General features: G+C 41.8%; 1 protein-coding gene across 3 annotated transcripts in view; it reads left to right on the top strand.

Moving 5' to 3' along the window:
* LOC140211696 (zinc finger protein GLIS3-like) overlaps positions 1-23,177 on the top strand; it is a 496,720-nt gene that overhangs the window by 426,421 nt on the left and 47,122 nt on the right. For 2 of the 3 annotated variants that reach the window (XM_072281766.1, XM_072281767.1), the window contains exon 9: positions 465-646. In XM_072281766.1, coding sequence (XP_072137867.1) covers positions 465-646 — 182 coding nt within the window. Of the gene's footprint in view, positions 1-464; positions 647-12,300; positions 12,629-23,177 lie in introns of all 3 variants that reach the window. The other variant, XM_072281769.1, reaches the window with a different exon arrangement.

The raw sequence follows: 23,177 nt of genomic DNA, 5'->3' as shown, positions 1-23,177 counted from the left end.
CCAGTTGCCTCCAGCAGATGGGGCCGAACATCTGTGTTTGACAGCTCATCCAGGAGAGGGGAAACTCTGATCTCAAACCTCTGATGCCTTGCAACTCTACCCACTCATGGGGAAAGCTTCAGGAGTAAATCCCAAGGGAAAAATCCGGAGCTGGAGCCCCTAAGGCAGTCTTACATTGAGTTAAACACTGACTGGCAATGCCTGCGATGCCGCTGGTGCCAAACTGTATTGGTCTCTGTTGTTCCTTTGGGTTCATCAGATGCGTGGTGAGGAGGAGCCTGTTACATGGGCAACAGCTTGCTCTCCATACTGTACTGCCCAGGCTTTTATATCGAGACAGCTGGGACTCAACATCCGTAGTCAACCCTGACCAATGGAGGCCTCAAAGTACAATATATAAAGGCAACTTTGTAAAATTAAAGTGCCATTTTATCTCATGAGCATCTTCATTGGTTTTTCCACAGATTTGCAGCCTCAGCTCCTTCTCCTCACCACATCAGTCCCAGGAGAGTCGCTGCACCTCCTCCATTGATGCATAGGAGAACGCCACAGCCATCCCAAGTACAACAATTTTCAGGATCCCACCTCAAACCTTATCCACCAATCACAGCCTCTTCAGCACAACCTAGCAACCTCCATGTCCAAGGTAAGAAATAAGGTCAAAGTCACGAAAGAAATCTTGCTGTGAATGAAGATTACTGCAGTTACATGATGAAAACTGATTTAAAATGTTCAATTTTTGCACCCAGGAATTTTCTGAGATGTAGTTATCAGCCTCTGTGCAATCACCCATCCTATGGTTAATCTCCATAATGTAGACTAGTCAGCATTTTGAGCAGCGAGTACAAAGTTGTCAAGCACAAGCAGTACAAATAATTCAGTGACTCAACTGGAACTAATACTTAGGATTTTGAATATTGTGCTGGGAGCAAAGAGCTCAAGGAGCACATCTTCCCTTCAGGGAAATTTCCTCCCAAAAGAAAGAGAAAGAGAGAATATTCAGGGTGACTGATAATTGATTAGCACTTTACACAAGGAAGCTTTCCTTCAGAATATTGAAAAAGGGAGGAAGAGCTGCATTTGGAGATGGAAGATATGGCTGAAAATTATCTATTTAATGCAGAGACTCATAAGACTGAAGATGAGAGCAAGAGAAACTCTGACATATAAAAAAAAGATTTAGCAGGAAGGAGACGGAGTTAGACTAGAAGTGGAGAACCTTCTCCCTCTCATTCTAAAGCCTGCTCAACTCCCCAGTTAATCCAGTCTCGAATCTTTGCTTCCAGTATTCTTTTGTAGAACCTTATATTCCCATTCATTTTGCCTTCTTATCCCTCATCAATTAAAATAGTTTACACTCCTTTTAGTTGTCCAATTGATTTGAATTTAGCTACTAATGGAAGGAATCCTGGCTACTGCAGGATGTAATTCTTCTTCGGCCCAGCATAGGTTTACACTGATTAAAGTTAATTTGCCTTACAGTAGGTTTATCACAGGAGTGACATTGAAAGGAAAGGGATTTTAGTCATCAAACATTTATATGTACACAGTAATCTGATTTTATACAAAACATTTTTTTAATTACCTTTGGCCAAATTCACACTTGCAAGTATCTAATCTCCTGCCAAAGTGTAAAAATGGATGGTTTATTCTCTAAAAATTTATCATCAAGTGAGCAATCTCCAACAATTTAAATCTCTCCAACTCTTTACTGATTCATTGATTTTCTCTGTTCCTCAGATTGTTCAATAGTTCCATTTATTATCAGAGAAATGTATGCAATATACATCCTGAAATTCTTGTTCCTTGCAGACATCCACGAAAACAGAAGAGTGCCCCTAAGAATGAGTGACAGTAAAAGTGCTAGAACCCCAAAGACCCCCATTTCTCCCTCTCATACACAAGCAGCAGCAATGACCCTTCCCCCACCCCCACCCACTTCTGCAAAAAAAAGCATCAGCAACCTTCATCCACCAAGCATGCAACAGCAAAGCCCCCAGTAAAGACCATGATATGCTGTACAACAAAAACTGATCATTCACCCAACAATTCAACATCCCAATAAAGGGTAAAGAGAGGTGTCCCTTTTCACAGTGAAAGGAGAAGCATAACAAAAACAACTCACTGATTTGTGATGATAACGTCATTACATTGCATGTTCTGAGTTCTTGAACTCAAGATTCGACAACAAGCACTCCAGATTTGGGTCTTTAACTGAACCCTATCCACCTTAAAAAGGAAAAACAGAGATATTAAAGGTAGAAATTAAGCTATCTCTGCAGATGCGCTCGAAGGAATTTCTGTAATGCACCATCACTCCTGCTTGTAAACTTATTTTACTACAATTTCCTTCAGATGAAATATCCTCTTTCAGTATACTTGCTGAAATTTCTCCATTGCCATGCATAATTATTAACATTCCAAACACCAACCACTTTCTGAATGAAAATTTAGCTCCTTCACTCACCTCTTAACCTCTTACCCTTTACCTATATCTATGACCAATAGTCTACGCAGAAAGCGCTCTACTCTATCTACACCCTTCATAATTTTGAACACTTCCATCAGATGCATCGCCATCTCCTCCACTCCATTCAAAACTCAGCCAGCCTGCACTCTCCCTCCATAACTGAAATGTTCCACTCCAGACAACATCCTGGTCAATCTCCTCTGCATCTTCTCACTTCAATCACATCTTTCTATGGTGTGGAGAGAGCACTGCCTGATGAAGGTGGGGAGGCAGAGACTTTCACAACATATAAGAAGTATCTAGAGGAGCACTTGAACCACCAAGGTGTAGACATTTATGGGCCAAGTGCTGGTATGACAGTCATGGGGATTAAGGGGAATACTAGTGAATCAGTAATTGGCATGGATATGGTGGACAGAAGGTCTATTCCCTATGCTGAATAACTATCATTATGTTTGAGTATGACCTTGTCAAATTACGAATGTCTGGATTAATTCCACCTCTTTTTCAACCTTCAGTTGATGGTGTGCCACTTGATGTTTTGTCACTTTAGGTTTTGAAATAGAAAGAATGGGATTGGCTTGTATCTGTTTAATTGAAAGTTTATATCATTTGTGTTCAGTATGTTATGTTTCTACACACTAGTAGTCAATGAGCAGAAAATCAAACCTGAAGAAACTTCTATGAAAGCCCTAACTATAGATGTGAAAAATTGCTGTTGCCAATATTAAAGGATTACTGTTTATTCTGTTTATATGATGCCCCTCTATCTCCTATTGGTCCATAGACTTGCCTGCACTGATTTGCATGATGTATCTAACAATAAATCTGACATGTTCTTGAATTTGCAAAGGTAACATGCACTGTAAGGACGTTAAAATGATCCCAGTGAATATGTGATGAATTTCAAGAGAGAGTGGACAGGTGCTGTAGAAGAGTTATTTCAATACAAAGGTCAAAATGCCTGGTGAGATCTATTTCACCAGAGGCATTCAAAATTCCAATTCAGGTCACAATCTTTAGGCTAATGCATAGCAAGACGCCTTGATAATTTCTCTTGTCCAAAAGAGATAGTTGATACAGAGGCAATGCCAAAATCCTGAATCCACCTAAATCTTTCATTAAACAGCTTTGCAAATGCAAGTCTTGGCATCACAGAAAGAATTTTTCTCTTATTTGTTCTTCCTTCCAGTGACAATGTTTGCCAAGACTGACACAAGAAGTTCAGAAAAGGCAGGGGAGAAGAGGGAGAGGATGTGAAAACATGTCTATTCAAATGAAAAAAAATGGAAATAGGGTTAAATTTAGAAGGGAAGAGAATCATTTAATTGGCAGAGCTGGAAGGATGAGAGGATGAGAGGACATTACTAGTCTTTCTAGCCAAACAAGCAGCACACTTTTCAGCACATACCGTCTACACTCAGCTATTTCCTGATCCCAAGTCCTGGGAAACCTACTTGGCAATACACCCACACTTTCAGTACTTTGATGAAATTTATGTAATGTCCTGCATCTGTACCATGGGGCACAGATGCCAATGTAATTTTAAAACAGCAGCTGTCAAGTATACGGCCAACTGGATTCACTGTTCGTGACTTTTTAATCTTAAAGTCAAATGTTGATTGAAGTGTTAATACATAGAAACAATTTATCAAGGAAGTTATAGTTAATCTCCACAATTCAGACCAGCTGGAGAATTGCATTCAATTCTGGGCACCACACCTTAGAAAAGGGATCGAGGCAATTGAGAACACAAACACGAGGAAATCTGCAGATGCTGGAATTTCAAGCAACACACATAAAAGTTGCTGGTGAACGCAGCAGGCCAGGCAGCATCTCTCGGAAGAGGTACAGTTGACGTTTTGTGCCAAGACCTTTCATCAGGACTAACTGAAAGAAGAGCTAGTAAGAAATAGTAAAATGCTGCCTGGCCTGCTGCGTTCACCAGCAGCTTTTATGTGTGTTGCAAGGCAATTGAGATGTTAAGTAAGGTTTTCTAAAATGGGTACATGGAAGTAGGGTTACTGTAATTTTGAGAGGACAGATGAACTATATACTTATTAGAGCAAAGATAATTGAGAGAAATTTTAATAGTTTTTAAAACTATGAGTGGGGATTTGATGTCAAAAAACTGATACCACCAGCAGGTGGGAATTAACCAGAAGAGACAGATTTGAGCTTTTTATTGTCTTTGGGAAATTTCTCAGAAACGTTATGAGTTATTTAAATTTTAAAGGGAGTGAAAGCCAAATAAATAGAAACTTTCAAAAGACTGTAGTTGTAAAATAAACAACTGCAAGACTATGCAGAGAAAAGCAAACGAGTGCAATTAATTTATGCTTCTTTCAGACAGCTGTATGGGGACAATGGGCCAAATGGCCTCTATTTTAAATATATGTTCCATAATGCTATAAACAGAAGACCAGAATTAAAGCCTAGAGATTTGAAGATAACAGTACCTGATGTCTATAATGTTAAATCATTCACTTTCGTTATAACCAACAGTTGAATCATAGGCACCTGCCTACCACTTGACCACTGCAAATATAAATAACTACAATATTATAGCATCAATAAATTTCTAAACAAAGAAAGACCTACTCTTTTCCGTGATTTATTCATTTAAGGTTAAACTTCACCAACCAAGCATGGGTAAAAATTCTAAGCACCTTCAGTTGTCTCATCTCATTGCTTTAAAAAGGACAATTGTGCTGCCTCATCACTTTTAGTTTATTTCATAATATCAGGTGGCTGTGGGAAGCCAGTTCTAACAGTCACCATCTCCTGCAGTTCACTACCTTGCTGTTCCAGCTTGTTTAGTATGATTTAAAGAGCTGTAGCCATGGTCACTGAACTTTTAGCTCAGTCTGTTGCAAAACAATAGTGACATTTACCTATCTCAATGTGTAGTCTTAAACTTGTCAATTCATTTTAAATTGGCTGTACCAGGCAAAAGCAGCTTCATGGCCAACAAAGAGCAGTAAACAATTTCCCTGCTGAAGAGTGAATGTCTTGGAAGCCTGCATGAATCTCCAAGTGTTAGTGCTTAAACAGCAAGCAGTCGTGAAATTGACCCAAGATGGACCCCGTAAGCTACTAAGTTTTGCAACTGGTTTCTTCAAACAAAAAAGAAGGAAGGGTTTTCTAAGGCTATTATTTAAGGATTTGTAGGCCTTTTATCATATCTTCATACAGAATTACTCTGAAAATTACAATAATAGTTTCATGCTTTGAATCTACCAGAATTAGTCACAGTTCTTCAATCCTAGCTATGACTTAATGTTGTTTTCTTCTATTTAGCCAAGACATGTTTGCAGCTACCATTGTAGGATTTTGTGAATAAAACATGTGAGAACTGTTTTATGTGCTTAACAAAAGCCACAATCCTTTACTTCCATTACCAACAAACCAAGAGAGGTCACCTTACACTAATGTCATTACGTCAGACATGGTCTCTTAAAGTGAAGACAACAACTCAGTGAGAGTGTTTGTAAATTATGTTTCTATTACGAACAATATGTGTCATCTGTCACCTATTACATTACCCTATACAATCAACAGTTTTCTATTTTGTATGAGTAAGACATTAACTGCTTGATAGTTTAAGTGCTAACTGATATGCTACTAAGACATCTGCATAATTTGGGGTGTTGAATTAAATATTGGTTCTATTATGAGGTATTTACTTTTGAACATATTTCCAGCAAATGTTTAATAATGTCACCATATCCACCAAGTCTCCACCCCCAAAACACCTCACTTTACAGCTTCAAATGTTGAAACTGCCATTCAAATAATATTGAGCAGATTAGTGGCAGGTTGAAGATATACTTCCACTAATGTACTCTGCTGGAGGGACCCTGCAGTCCCAGAATCTGTGTCATGATTTAAGGTGATTCAAACTGTGAAGGATCTGTCCTTACCAAAGGCTGACGAGCGGAATCAAAAGCAAAAAGAAGGCAGCAAAAGTTAAGAAAGAAGTGAAGAGTTATTGATTGGATTGCTTAGTGATTGGGTTGCTTGTGAAGAGCTTGCTGTAACTATAACTCCAGTTCTTCATCCAGCAGTGATCCTACATTTCCATGAATTTGGTAACTAAGGATCGGTCATCGGCCATTAAACAAAAACAAAAGTCACCAAGGAAAATACATTCCAAACCAAATTTATTAACAAAAACATATCAATTGCATATAAGCACAAGAGATTAGATAAGTGAGGATTTATTCTCAACAGAAGATGAGGTAAAAGGATTACTTTATAGAGGCTTACAAAATTATGAGGGGTGCATATAGAATAGATGGTCAGAATCTGAGGAGTCTAAAACCAGAAGCACAGATTTAAGGTGAGAAAGGAGGAACTTAAAAAAAATCTGAAGGTTAATTATTTCCACAAAGAGAGTGGTGAACATTTGGAACAAGCTGCCCTAAAGGGTGGTGGAGGCACGTACTATTACAATGTTTGAAAGATTTTTGGACAGGTCATTGGATAGGAATGGAGTAACCTTACTCTTCAAAGCTAAAAATGTCTGAGCTGGAAGCGTGTGAATGCACCATCTCCACCTTGATCAGTGTCAAGAATCGTGGAACAATCAGTGTTAGAAAATCTCGGGGCTTGCCCTCTTCCATGCTGTGACATGTTTAATGCTTCCTATGTTGAATGTCCATGAAGATGGCCAGCAAACAACTGCTCCAGCTACAAAATAACTGTTAATTTATGCTGGCTGGCTTCAAAAAGTGCAGACTTATGTTACAAGGAGCAATGCCCTCTTCTAATGCATCCTCTCAGAGTTTGTTACTGACATCATTAGACTGAGCAGGCAACACAATTTTAACATACTGCCTTCATTGTAATTCAAACATAAAACATGCAACGTAGAACAAAGAACATAGATCAGTATAGCACAAGAACAGGCTGATTGTGCTGAACCAATTGAATTAACAATTAATATGCAATTAAACTAATCCCTTCTGCCTACACAAGGTCCATATCCATATATTTCCTGCACATTCATGTTCCTATCCAATAGTCTCTTGAGCACCTCTGTTGTATTTGTCTCCACCACCCAAGTCAGCGCAGTATAGGCACTCATCACACTCAGTGTAAAATACATGCCCCCCTCACATCTCCTTTGAACTTACCCACTCTCACCTTACATGCATGCCCTCTGGTATTAGATATTTCAGCTCCTGGGGAAAGATACTCCCTGTCTACTCTATCTATACCCCTCATAATCTTAGAAATCTGTGTCAGATCTCTCCTCAGCCTCCACCGCTCCAGAGAAAACAACTCAGGTTTGTCCAACCTCTCCTTACAGCACAAAGAGTCATAGAGTCATAATCAACTACAGCACCGAAACAGGCCTTTCAGCCCATCCAGGCCATGCCAAACCATTTAAACTGCTTAGTCCCATTGACCTGCACCCAGACCACAGCCCCCCATTCTGCTACCATCCACATACCTATCCCAACTTCTCTTAAACGTTGAAATTGAAATCACACCCATCACTTGCGCTTGCAGTTCCTTCCACATTCTCACCACCCTTGGAGTGAAGAAGTATCCCCTCGTGTTCATAAGACCATAAGGCCATAAGATATAGGAGCAGAAGAGGCCATTCAGCCCATTGAGCCTTCTCCACTATTCAATCATGGGCTGATCCAATTCTTCCGGTCATTCCCTTTCCCCTAAATCACCCAATACCCTTTGATGCCCTGGCTAATCAAGAACCTATCTGTCTCTGCCTTAAATTCACCCAGTGGCTTGACCTGCACAGCCACTCGTGGCAACAAATTCCACAGATTTACCACCCTCTGACTAAAGTAATTTCTCCACATCTCAGTTCTAAAAGGATATCCTTCAATCCTGAAATCATGCCCTCTTGTCCTAGAAACCTCTACCATGGGAGATAACTTTGCCATATCTAATCTGTTCAGGCCTTTTAACATTCAGAATATTTCTATGAGATCCCCCGCTCATTCTCCTGAACTTCAGGGAATACAGCCCAAGAGCTGCCAGATGTTCCTCATATGGTAACCCTTTCATTCCTGGAATCATTCTTGTGAATCTTCTCTGAACCCTCTCCAATGTCAGTATATCCTTTCTAAAATAAGGAGCCCAAAGCTGCACACAATACTCCAAGTGTGGTCTCACAAGTGCCCTATAGAGCCTCAACATCACATCCCTACTTGTATGTTCTATACCTCTAGAAATGAATGCCGACATTGCATTCGCCTTCTTCACAACCGACTCAGCCTGGAGATTAACTTTTAGGGTTCTCCTTAAACATTTCACCTTTCACCCTTAACCCATGACCTCTAGTTCTAGTCTCACCCAACCTCAGTGGGAAAAGCCTGCTTGCATGTACTCTATCTATACCCCTCATAAATTTGTATACCTCTATCACATCTCCCCTCAATCCTCTATATTCAATGGAATAAAGTTCTAACCTAAATAATTTCCCCTTGTAACTCAGATCCACCAGTCCTGGCAATATACTTGTAAATTTTCTCTCTACATTTTCAACCTTATTTATATCTTTCTTATAGTTAGGTGAACAAAACTGCACACAATACTCTAAATTAGGCTTCACCAATGTATTATACAACTTCAACATACATCCCAACTCGTGTACTTAATACTTTAATCTATAAAGGCCTACATGTCAATAGCTTTCTTTACAACCTTATCTACCTGTGACACCACATTCAAAGAATTATGGGCCTATATTCCCAGATCCCTTTGTTCTACCACACTCCTCAGTGCTTTATCACTCACTTTGTAAGATTGACCCTGGTTGGTCCTCCCAAAGTGAAACATCTCACATTTGTCTGCATTAAATTCCATCTGTCATTTTTCAGCCAATATTTCCAGCTGGTCCAGATCCCACTGCAAACTTTGATAGTCTTCCTCGCTGTCTATACACCCCCAATCTTGGTGTCATCAACAAATTTGCTGATCCAGTTAACCACATTATCATCCAGGTTGTTGATATAGATGACAAACTACAATGGACCCAGCACTGATCCACTAGTCACAGGCCTCCATTCAGAGAGGCATCCATCTGCTGCAACTGTCTGGCTCCTTACTTCCTCATCTTGAATGCCAAGCAACTGAACCTTCTTGCCCAACCTCTCATGCAGGACCTTGTCAAATGCCTTGCTGAAGTCCTTGTAGACAACATCCATTGCTTAGCTTTCATCAACACACTCTATATCATCAACATCATAAACATCAACATCCTCAAAAAACTCTGTAATATTGGTCAGACACGGTCTATCACGCACAAAGTCGTGCTGACTAACCGTAATCAATCCCTATCTATTCAAATACTCACATATCAAGTCTCTTAGAATACGTTCCAATAACTTTCCCACTACTGATGTCAGGCTAACCAGCCTATAATTTTCTGGTTTATTCTTAGAGCCTTTCTTAAACAGTGGAACAACATTAGCTATTCTTCAATCCTCCGGCACCTCAGCTGTCACTAAGGATGATTTAAATATCTCTGCTAGGGCCCCTGCAATTTCTGCACTTACCTCCCACAGGGCTCAAGGGAACACCTTCTCAAAGAGTAGATGTCATGCCAAAACTCTGAGACTCCAAAGGAAGTAGAGGCACCGCTGAGCTTTCTTCATAATTGTCCTTCCATGCTGGGCCCAGGACAGGTCCTCCAAAATAATAACACCTAGGAACTTAAAGTAGTTAACCCTCTCTACCTCTGATCCTCCAATAAGGACTGGCTCATGGACTTCTAGTTTCTTCTCATGAAGTCTATAATCAGCTCCTTGGTCTTGCTGACATTGAGTGAGAGGTTGTTGTTATGACACAACTCAGCCAGGTTTTCAGTCTACCTCTCATATGCTGATTCATCACCACCTTTGATTTGGCCTACGACAGTGGTGTCGATAGTAAACTTGAATGTGACATTGGAGCTGTGCTTAGCCACACAGTCATAAGTGTAAAGACAGCCTTGTGGTGTACCTGTGCTGATGGAGATTCTGGAGGAGATGTTGTTGCCAATCCAAACTGACTGGCGTCTGCAAGTGAGGAAATCCAGGATCCAATTGCGTAAAGAGTTACTGAGACCAAGGTCTTGGAGCTTACTGATTAGTTTTGAGGGGATGACGGTATTGAATGTGGAGTTGTAGTTGATAAAGAACATCCTGATGTATGCATCTTTGCTCTCTAGATGTTCCAATGATGAGTGAAGAGCTAATGAGGTGGCATCTGCTGTGGACCTGTTGATCCATAGGCAAATTGGAGAGGATCCAAGTTGCTTGTCAAGCAGGAGTTGATATATTTCATCACCAAACTCTCAGAACACTTCATCACTACTGGGTGATAGTCATTGACACAGGTCATCACGCTTTTCTTGGGCACCAGTATAATTGAAACCTGCTTGAAGCAGGTGGGTACCACATGGCACAGTCCACTGACTCAAGGAAATCCCATAGCCACTCCTCTGCCACCTGCAACCACCTCTTCGTTGTTCTAATCTAGAGCTTTGCTCTTTGGCCTCTGCCCATATGCAGATAGAAGGACAGCCAAGTGATCCGATTTCCCAAAGTGCATCCTGGGCATGGAATGGTAGGCATTTCTTACCTTAGTATAACAGTGGTCTAGTATGGTGGGACCTCTGGTGCTATGATTAGATGCTGATGGTAATTGGGCAGGGTTCTCTTCCAACAATCCTGATTGAAGTCTCTGACTATGATTTGAATTGTGTCAGGATGAACTGTTTCTTGTTTGGAAATGGCATCATGCAGTATCGCAAGCGTTTGATTATAGTCGGCCACTGGTGGTATGTAAACTGCGGTCAGGATCACAGATGAAAACTCCCTAGGTAAATAGAATGGACAGCGTTTGACCATTAAGTGCTCCAAGTCGGGAGAACACAAGTTCAACAAATCAGCCACATCGGAGTACCACTAAGAGTTTATCATCAATCACACACCTCCACCTTTTGTCTTTTCCGAATCAGCAGTTCGGTCCATTCTGCAAATCAAATCTGATCACAGTATCTTGCTTGCCCAAAGAAAACCATGTTTCAATCAAGCATATGAATAGAGCAGGCTCCCATTTCTCTCCGATACAGCGATCGCTCTCAGGTCCTCAATTTTGTTCCCCAGCAACTGAACGTTTGCCAACAAGATGCTGGGTAAAGGAGGCCTCATCCCTCTACGTTTGCAGTCCCTCCTCTTACTGCCTCGCTTCGCCCTCTTGCTGCTGATCTGTGATGGCCGCTGGTCAAATGCTGAAACACCTGCAAAGCACCGCTTTTTAATGCACATGGCCTGTAATCCAGACAGTATCCTGGATAAACTATTCTGTTGCAATGCATTACTGGAGATATTTTCCTTGGATTTTTAAATCATAAATTGATGCACATACAAATTTTGCCCAACAGTTTTATTTAAATAAAAGGGCCAATCAATTGTATTATATAGCAAAACTTACCTTGTGACAGGAAATATGAGTCCAAAAGTCTACAGCTTACAAGGAATGCTGACACTTAAATATCCATTTCATCTCAATTTGCCTGAAATGAATGGTGCAAATAGAAAGTAAAAATAGCAGCAAGTACCAAATATTGTAGTTGACTAATTTGATATTACTGGCATCATAATTTCCTAATATGTAACGGTATTCATGCAAACCCATATAAACAGCAAGAGATCTCATTAGTATTTATACACTAGGCTCTAGTGACTACATTTGAACCTGATTGCCAGCTTTATTGCTGATCACATCAATCTAAAACTGTTAATAAAAGGCTTGCAACAATCAGGACCATGCTTAGAATCCCAGTGACTGTGAGATTTTATGTTTTGCAGATTTCCATGTGGTTTACAAGGAGCATGAGTCCTTTGCTGGGCCCCCATACCTTTGGCCTCTTCTGTGGAGGCTTCCTACCTTCTTTCCCACTTATGATTGCCTCCAGACCTTACCTGATCAATTAATTTATACAAAGGGCCATATCCTGATGGTCACTACACAATATCACATCAATGAGAGCAGAAGGTTCAGTTGTACAGGCCTTCCACGAGTAGTATTCTGTCCAGCTCTGCCTCTGCTGCCGCAACTCTGTCTTGAAGCAATTTCAAGACTACTGTCTTGAATTTTAACCTGGCATCACACACAAAAGGACCTTTTGGAACAGAGGTAAGTCGGATTTTTTTTTGCCAGGAAGTAGTGAATCTGTGGAATGCTCTGTCACAGACTGGGGTGGAGGCCAAGCCAGTGGATATATTTAAGGCCGATCTCCACAGGTCTAGTAACATCTACGAAGATGAATAAATCGTCAACGTTTCGGGTGAGACCCTTCATCGGGACCTGCTGAGTTCTGTCAGTATTTTATGTGTGTTGTTCTGGATTCCCAGCATCTGTAGGAACCTGCGGCATCTTGTGTTTTTAACCTGGCATAGCAGGCGTATGGGAATACTACCAGATGTAAGCCCCATCCAAATCACCAAGCAAACTATCTTGGGAATATGTCACACTACTTCATTATCACCACATTAAAATCCTTGATATCTCTCACTGACAGCACTTGGCAGCTGCACTCGCCATGGGGATTAGTGCCTTTAATGAACATAGCATTATAGGAGTTTCTTAAGGGAAGTAGGATGCACAATTAATGCTCTCTGTCCTAGTGATGCCCATATCCCATTAAACCTTAAGACAGAGGAGCAGAATCAGGCCATTCAGCCCATCGAGTCTACTCTGCCATTCCAACATGTCTGATCCCCGATCCCACTCAACCCTATAACCTGCCTTCTCGCCATATTCTTTGATGCCCCGACTAATCAGCAAACTATCAGCTTCCGCCTTAAATATATCCACTGGCTTGGCCTCCACTGCAGTCTGTGGCAGAGTATTCGACAGATTCACTACTCCCTGGCTAAAAAAATTCCTTCTTACCTCTGTTCTAAAAAGTCATCACAAGAATAACGATAAAAACATAACTTCATTTTCAGGATTCATTGATTTGGCAGATGACGTTAAACTGATTGACCTCACTCTATACTACTTCCAAGCCAGAAAATTAAACACAGACTTATTTGGTTTCTTGGGAACAATGATCTAAATACCATTTTTTTAAATCTTCTAAGTGTTCCTTCAAAATAATGAGTTCATTCAGAAATATTAGTATTTTCAAAACACTTAAAGTGAGCTGTGGTTCACTTGAGGATAGAGCTTCCTATTGGTTTTCAACATGCATGACTGGGCACCAGTGTTTTTCATGTCCATACTAGATTCTAGTCTCTTACATTAGTTCATTAAACCATGATCCTTAAAATCATAAACAATTAACATACACACACACACACACACACACACACACACACACACACACATATATATAAAACCATATACTTTATATCGAAATGTGGGATTGAGATTGCAAAGGGAGCTGGAAAAAGCATGTAATAAAGGTAATGTCAAAATTGTAAAGGGGAACTTCAATATGCAAGGCAATCAGGAAAAGTGGAGTTGTATCAGATCACAAGAGAGGGGATTTGTTGAATGTCTTTGAGACTACTGAGGGAAAGGCTATCTTAGGTTGGGTGTTGTGTAATAACCCAGATCTTATTAGAGAGTTTAATGTAGGAGACAGTGATCATAATATAATTGAATTCATGCTGCAATTTGAGAGGGCGAAGCACATGTCACATATATCAGCATTGCAATGGAATAAAGGGAATTACAGAGGCATGAGAGAGGAGCTTGCCCAGGTAAATTGGAGGAGGATACTGTTGGATATGACGGCAGAGCAGAAATGGCTGAAGTTTCTGGGAATTTTCACAAAGTGCGGGATAGATATGTCCCCCAGAAGTTGTTCTCAAATGGCAGGGGGTAGGCAAACGTGGCTGACAAGGGAAGTTAAGGATGCATAAAAGCCAAGGAAAAGGCATATAAGGTAGCAAAACTGAGTAGGAAGTTGGATGATTGGGAAGCTTTTAAAACCCAACAAAAGGCAACTAAAAAAGCTATAGGAAGGGAAAAGATGAAATATGAGGGCAAACTAGCCAATAACATAAAGCAGGATACTAAACGTTTTTCAGTTATATAAAGAGTAAAAAGGAGTTGAGAGTTGATATTGAACTAGCAGAAAATGCTGATGGTAGGGTAGTAATGGGAAATAAGGAAATGGCAGATGAACTTAATGTGTACTTTGCATTTGTCTTTACTGTGGAAGACACAAGCAATGTGCCAGAGGTCCGTGAGTGTCAGGGAGCAGAAGTAAGTGCTATTACTATTACAAAGGAAAAAGTGCAAGGCAGTCTCAAAGTTCTTAAAGTGGATAAGTCACCTGGACCAGATGGTCTACATCGCAGAGTCCTGAAAGAGGTTGCTGAAGAGATAACAGATGCATTGGTCATGATCTTTCAAGAATCTCTTGATTCTGGCATGGTCCTGGAGGACTGGAAGATTGCAAATGTCACTCCACTCTTTAAGAAGGGTGGAAAGTAAAAGAAAGGAAATTATAGGCCAGTTAGCCTAACCTCTGTGGATGAGAAAGTGTTAGAGTCTACTATTAAGGATGGAGTTTCGGGATACTTGGAGACTAATGATAAAATAGGTCAAAGTCAGCATGGTTTCTCTAAAGGGAAATCTTGTCTAACAAATCTGTTAGAGTTCTTCGAGGAAGTAACAAGCAGAGGGGACAAAAGAGAGGCAGTGGATGTATTTTACTTAGATTTTCATCTAAGTAATGCATTTGATAAGGTGCCACACATGAGGCTTCTTAACAAGATAAAATCCCATGGCATTACAGGAAAGATACTGGCATGGATAGCAGAATGGCTGACAGGCAGGAGGCAGCTAGTGGGAATAAAAGGGATCTTTTCTGGTTGGCTGCCACTGACTAGTGGTGTTCCTCAGGGGTCAGTATTGGGACCACTGCTTTTCACATTGTTTGTCAATGATTTGAATAATGGAATTGATGGCTTCGTGGTAAAGTTTGCGGATGATACAAAGATAGGTGGAGGGGTAGATAGTGCTGAGGAAGCAATGCGATTGCAGCAGGACTTAGACAAATTGGGAGAATGGGCAAAAAAGTAGCAGATGGAATACAATGTTGGGACATGTATGATAATGCATTTTGGTAAAAGGAACAATAGTCCGGACTATTATCTAAATGGGGAGAAGGTTCAAACATTAAAGGTGCAGAGAGACTTAGTCCTCGTGCAAAACTCCCAGAGGCTTAATTTACAGGTCGAGTCTGTAGTAAAGAAGACAAATGCGAAGTTGGCATTTATTTCAAGGGGAATAGAATAGGAAAAAAGGAGATTATGCTGAGGCTTTATAAGACACTAGTCAGATCACACTTGGAGTTTTGTCAAAAGTTTTGGGCCGCATATCTCAGAATGGAAGTGTCATCATTGGAGATAGTCCAGAGGAGGTTCACAAGGATGATTCTGGGAATGAGGGGGTTGACATCTGAGGAGAGTTTGGCAGCTCTGGGCCTGTACTCACTGGAACTTAGGAGACTGTTGAGGGATTTCATTGAAACCTATTGAATATTGAAAGGACTAGATGTCGAGAGGATAGTTCCTATGGTGGGGGTACCCAGAACTAGAGAGCACAGCTTCAAAATTGAGGGGGCGACATTTTAGAGCACAGGGAAGGAGGAATTTTTTTTACCCATAGAGTAGTGAATCTGTGGAATGCTCTGTAGCAGATTGCTGTGGAGGCCAAGTCCATGGGTATATTTAAGGCGGAAGTTGATGGTTTCCTGATCAGTCAGAGCACCAAAGGATATGGCGAGCAGGCAGGTGTATGGAGTTGAGTGATATCTGGGATCAGTCATGATGGAATGGCGGAGCAGACTCGATGGGCTGAATGGCCTAATTCTGCTCCTATGTCTTATGATATGGTCTAACATGATCCCTAACTTGACAATGCCCATCTTAAACACGAAAAAATCTGCAGATGCTGGAAATGCAAGCGACACACACAAATTGCTGGAGAAACTCAGCAGGCCAGGCAGCATCTATGGAAAAAAGTAAACAGTCGACCTTTCAGGCAAGACCCTTCTTCAGGACTGGAAAAGAAGATGGGAAGGCAGAGTAAGAAAGTGGGGGGAAGGAAGGAAGAAGTACAATGTGGTAGGTGATTGGTGAAACCAGGAAAGGTGGAGAGGGTGAAGTAAAGAGCTGGGAAGTTGATTGATGAAAGAGATAGAGCTGGAGGAGAGGGAATCTGATAGGAGAGGACAGAAGGCCATTAGAGAAAGGGAAGGAGGAGGAGCAATAGAGGGAAGTGATGGACAAGTAAGGAGATAAGGTGAGAGGGGAATACAGGAATGGGGAATGGTAAAGGAGAGAGGGGGCAGTTACTGGAAGTTCAAGAAATCAAGAAGCACCCTATTTTAGACTCTTTTCTTCAAAACATTACCATAGTGAGCAGTGAAACAGGTTTCTGGAAGTACTCCCGCTCACACTTCAACATCAACACAGCAGTGTTTGCTGACTGTAAGCCGACTCCATATACCAATCTCCTGTGTAGATCTGTCCCTTACAACAAAGCTACCTGTTGATTTGTCATTTCCTGTAACACAGGCATCAGCATCTTCATATTTCTCTACAATGACAACCCATTCAGTTCCAAGAACTTTAGCAATTTGCACATGGTCCCAGATTTTTCATCTTCACACTGGATCTCTCATGAGTACATTTGATCCAGATTCTAAAACATAGGCTTTAGCACAATCAACATTGATCGCTGTCCAGCTTGGTATCAGTGTATCCCTCTGCAATTGGACCTTGGACTTTCTGACTAACAGACCCCAATCAGTTAAGTTAGACAACCTCTCCTCCTCCACTCTCACCCTGAACACCGGCATGCCTCAAGGCTGTGAGCTGAGCCCTCTTCTGTACTCCCTTTTCATCTATGACTGTGTTCCTGTACATTGTTCTAACTCCATAATCAAGTTCGCAGACGACACCACGGTGGTTGGTCTGATCAGAGGGGATGACGAGACGGCCTACAGGGACAAGGTCCAGCAGTGGCTGCGTGGTGTGCCGACAACAGTCTGGCCCTTAACACCCAGGAGACCAAAGAGATCATTGTGGACTTCAGGCATGCCAGGAGTTACACTCACATCCCCATCTATATCAACGGAACTGTAGTGGAGCGTGTATCAAGCTTCAAATTCCTTGGTGTCCACATTTCCGAGTATCTCACCTGGTCCCTGAACTCTTCCATCCTGATCGAAAAGGTGCAACAGCGCCTTTATTTCCTGCGGAGCATGAAGAAAGCTCACCTCTGTCCCAGGATACTGACAGACTTTTACCACAGTACTATTGAGAGCATACTCACTAACTGCATCTCAGTGTGGTATGGCAATTGTCCCGTATCGGACCGCAAAGCACTCCAGTATGTGGTGAAAACTGCCCAGCGGATTATGGGCACCCAATTGCCCACCATTGAGAACATCTACCATAAATGCTGCCTGGGCAGGGTGAAAAGCATTATCAGGAATGCATCTCACCCTAACCATGGACTTCTTACTCTCCTCCCACCCGGTAGGTGCTACAGGAGCCTCCGCTCCCACACCAGCAGGCACAGGAAGAGCTTCTTCCCTGAGGCTGTGACACTGCTGAACTTCACATCACAGCGCTAAGCAGTATTGCATCCGTATTGTACTGTCTCAATACTTTTATATTTGTGTGCTGTAGCACTTTTTTTATTCGCAGTTATTTTGTAAATAACACTATTCTTTGCATTTCTGGTCAGATGCTAAATGCATTTCATTGACTTTGTATCTGTACTCGGCACAATGACAATAAAGTTGAATCTAATCTAATCTAATTAAATATTTATTGTGGTATTTGCAACTAGAATGCAGGCATTGGTGAATTGAATGTTTTTATTTTGTATTATACACTTGTTGCATTTTGACAAAATCATTTCATAGACTATTTTGTCCATTCCCTACCCTTCTCCTCTTTTCTTCTTTTCCATTTCCATATCATGGAGGATAATGCACATTAATTCTTCAACTTTTCTTATTATAGTTTGGTGAATATTCTCTTGCATATGGCATTTTTTTCTCCTGCACGTTCTGCTAATATTAAAACATAACAGATGTTTGGGGTTGTGCCTGTTCCAATGCATCAGTTAGGTTCTGCAAAATAATCTTGCCATGAAAAACATTTCAAAAGTCTCTTTCGGAATACTATTGTAAATTAAAGTTGCATTTCCTGAATATTTTAATTAAAATAAATGGCTGCTGTGATGGTTCAATTATTAAATGCATTCCCAGATTAAAACAGAACCTCATAGATTAGGATCTCATTGGAATAATGAGGAGCAAGAGATGGGGTCGGAAAAGCTCCATCTTTTTTTCTTTCTAGCATGTTAAATACAGTTTGCAATGGCAATGAGTTGGTGACTCCTAATAGCATTCAATCTCTATGAGAGATCCTCCATGAGTGGAAAGTTCTACGAATCTTAGGCCAAAGGTTACTAGCACCTCCTAACATGCTACAGTTACCATATGAGTCAAATTACGAAGTCCCTAGGCTCAACTCCCCTGCAGCACTGGTTGCCTGATCTCATCCATGATGGCAACAATAAGCACAAGATATGGATTGTTCCAATAACTTGAGTGGAAAAATTAGCCAGCATTCCTAGTCCTGATAACATTCTACTATATAATGGGGCAGTCAAAGACCAGAGGACACAGCCTCAGAATAGAGGGACATCCTTTTAGAAAGGAGACAAAGATGAATTTCTTTAGCCAGAGAGTGGTTAATCTGTGGAATTCTTTGTCACAGTCAACTGTATAAGCCAAGTCTTTGTGCATAGTTAAGACACAAGTTGATAGATTCTTATTTGGTCAGGATATGAAGGGATATGGGGAGAGGGTACAAGATTGGGGCTGAGAGGAAAATTGGATCAGCCATGATGGAACGATGCAGCAGAGCTCGATGGACTAAATGGCCTGACCCTGCTCCTATATCTTATGGTTTTATGGTATGTTCAGGGACATTAGGTGAGAAGTGATTAGGATCAGCTGTGATACTTCCCTGTGTCTAAGTTTCAAGTTTCAAATTTAGTTCAACTTTCCAGATTAATTATCATTCAACTGTGCATGAAGGTAGCCAAATGAAACAGCATTCCTCAGGGCTAAGGTGCAAACAACATCACCCATCACTACACAACATACTGCACATAGCACATACAGTTATGATTTCTGAAAAAAACATTCAGTCACAAAGAGAAAAAATAATATAGCCCAAGTCCCTGAGTTATCCACGTCTAGCTTGTCCTTCCACTGAGCAAATACTGGAGGGCAGCACCAAGCAAACACCAGAGGACGGCACCGAACAAACACCGGGCAAAAACACCAATGGGAGGGGCCAGCCCCCAACCCAGTTCAAAATCCAGCAACAAACAGCCAGCTCCAGCATCTCCCTCACTGGCAAGTGCCAAAAGGCAACTCAGAGCCACATTGGCCATATCCACACAACAACCAAGGCAACACAGCTCCCCCACGGCCAGTCTTACCAATGAACCAGTAAACTGGACTTGCAGTATTCTACATTACCGATGTCCAACAGGGTTTTGTGATCACAATAAAAACACCCAAGACCATCACTCGCACCTTTTTTTTGTAGCATGCGTTGTCTCTGCACAATGGTATGCAGCAAATCCAGGTGACCTCACAACAACAGTGAACAAGTCCGGCTCCATTATTATCAAGCAATTTGCTGATGGGAGAGTCCTGCAGAACTTGATGCTCTTAGTATCCAGCAGTGGGTTTTGATCATAAGAGACATACAGGAAGAACAAATAGATCTTTGATTGGACCTGGGGTGGTCGGTGAGTCTGGGCATGTCGCCGCTTACATAAAGAATATTCCTGTAGTTACCAGTCAGAGCTCACTAGCTTTATTCATGCATAAAGAATGCTTGAAGTGGTAATGTTTGATTGTAAGCTGCTACTGAATCCTGTCAAAAATCACATTTACAGAAGAACAAAATTGAGGGGAATGGTATGAATCTTCCATAATTTGATAAAAGCTGTTCTTATTTGAAATCCTTGGCAAGTCGTAATAGTACTCTTCACTTAGAAATTGAAATAAGAAGAAAAAATTGGGGGACCACTTTATCGAGGAGCTCAGCTCCATCCGCCACAGGCAGAACTTCCTTGAGGCTGAACATTTTCATTCCGATTCCCATTCCCACAGGAGCAGAACGCTATACCCCATCTGGATAGCTTCCAACCAGATGGCATGAATATCAATTTTTCATTCCAGTTAAAAAAACTTTCCCCTCCCCCTTCCTCTGTTCCACACTCTGACCTTTTACCTCTTCTCACCTGCCTGTCACTTTCCCCTGGATCCCCTCCTCCTTCCCTTTCTCCTCTGGTCAACTCCTCTCCTATCAGATTCCTTCTTCTCCAACCCTTGAACTTTCCCAACCACCTGGCTTCACCTATCACCTTACAGTTAGCCTCCATCCCCTCTGGCATCTTTCCCCCTTCCTTCTCAGTCGTGAAGAAGGTTCTTTGCCCGAGACAGCGACTGTTCATTCACTTCCATAGATGCTGTCTGATCTGCTGAGTTCGTCCAGCATTGTCATGTGTGGTTCTTTGGATTGCCAGCATCTGCAGATTTTCTCATGTTTATGCTGTGATTTTGGTTTACAATAGATATTTTCTGCCCTCTTTTGCCATTCAACTCACATCTCACATCCACTTAAATTTCCAGTTTTTCTTCAAATTACTGTGTATAGCTACAGGGTTCAATTCTGTGTTTTTGCCAATGAATTATATTAACAGTAAATAAGCATAACCAGTTTTAAATTTAAACTCTTCTGCCATTCATTCAAATCTGCCTTATTTGTTTTCTTCAACTTGGGGGCTGAAAATATTGGAATCTTTCCCTACAAATCATGTTCAGTTTTATCTCTAGCTCCATCTCCACCTCAATCTTTCCTAATTTCCCAGAAGAGAGAATATTTTGGTGTGTTTGCAGGTTTGTTTTATTGAGTTATTTCTAGTTTTAAATATATATTGAAGACAGCTTACCCATTAACAATTCACCACTTCTCCCTAAAACCCCCTATGCTCCACTGCAGCTGTAAATTCCACTGACCAACAAGTTAAACTATCAACGTGTCAAAATCATTCAGTAATCACTCAATAAATTTTTAATTACTGAATATTTTCCTGCTAGAAATTATTATTGTAAAATATGATTGATGCTGATGAAAAATTCAATTTAAAAGGGAATAACTTAATGGACTTAATATTTTTATAATAATGTGTAAACTGTACATATCCGACAAAACGCAGGAATGAGTAGAAAAACTGAGTGGCGGGTGGCGGGTGGCGTGTGACGTCGGGCAGTGCAGCGCGGCAGATTTAAAAGGGCAGACATCCTGCTTCGGGTTTGATTCGAAGAAGGAGTCTGAGAGTCTGAGTGGGAGTGCCGAGAAAGACATTTTTGAAATTTTCGTTATTTTTTTTCTCCAACGGCGTTCTGAGAGGCGGGACTGCGCAGGCGTGTGACGTCGGGCAGTGCAGCGCGGCAGATTTAAAAGGAACAGAGCCTCATAGAGCGGGCAGCGTAGTTTGCGGACTGCAGAATGAGCCGGGAGCAGAGTGAAGACTTAAGGGCTTCGGCTCAACGGGCTTAGGCGGAAACAGGCGAGGAAGGTTTGGCATTCATTTTCCATTGTTATTTGAGGAGAGGAGCAGTATGAGTGTGAGGGCAGTTTGCTGTTCTCGGTGTCGGATGTGGGAGGCCCTGGAGTCTCCAAGCCTCCCGGACATCTACATCTGCGCCAAGTGCATCAAGATGCAGCTTCTAAGGGACCACGTTACGGAACTGGAGCTGCAGCTCGATGACCTTCGTCTGGTCAGGGAGAGTGAGGAGGTGATAGAGAGGAGTTGCAGGCAGGTGGTCACGCCGGGGCCACGGGAGGCAGACAAGTGGGTCACGGTTAGGAGGGGGAAGGGGATAAGTCAGGTAATAGGGAGTACCCCGGTGGCTGTGCCCCTTAACAACAGGTACTCCTGTTTGAGTACTGTTGGGGGGGACAGCTTACCCGGGGGAAGCGGCAGTGGCCGTGCCTCCGGCACAGAGTCCGGCCCTGTAGCTCAGAAGGGTAGGGCAAGGAAGAGGAGGGCAGTTGTGATAGGGGACTCGATAGTAAGGGGGTCAGATAGGCGATTCTGTGGACGCAGTCCAGAGACCCGGATGGTAGTTTGCCTCCTCAGGTCCGGGATATTTCTGATCGTGTCCAAGATATCCTGAAGTGGGAGGGTGAGGAGCCAGAGGTCGTGTTACATATAGGTACCAATGACATAGGTAGGAAAAGGGATGAGGTCCTGAAAGGAGAATATAGGGAGCTAGGAAGGGAGTCGAGAAAAAGGACCGCAAAGGTAGTAATCTCGGGATTACTGCCTGTGCCACGCGACAGTGAGAGTAGGAATGCGATGAGGTGAAGGATAAATGCGTGGCTGAGAGATTGGAGCAGGGGGCAGGTATTCAAGTTTTTGGATCATTGGGACCTCTTTTGGCGCAGGCGTGACCTGTACAAAAAGGACAGATTACACTTGAATCCTAGGGGGACCAATATCCTGGTAGGGAGATTAGCGGGGGCTACTGAGGTGACTTTAAACTAGAATGGTTGGGGGGTGGGAATCAAATTAAAGAGGCTAGGCGTGAGGAGGTTAGTTCACAACAGGGGAA

Source organism: Mobula birostris, chromosome 17 (assembly GCF_030028105.1).
Source record: "Mobula birostris isolate sMobBir1 chromosome 17, sMobBir1.hap1, whole genome shotgun sequence".
In the NCBI taxonomy this organism is placed as follows: Eukaryota; Metazoa; Chordata; class Chondrichthyes; order Myliobatiformes; family Myliobatidae; genus Mobula; species Mobula birostris.
The sequence above is the reverse complement of the archived record's forward strand: the minus strand, read 5'-3'. Positions and strand labels throughout refer to the sequence as shown.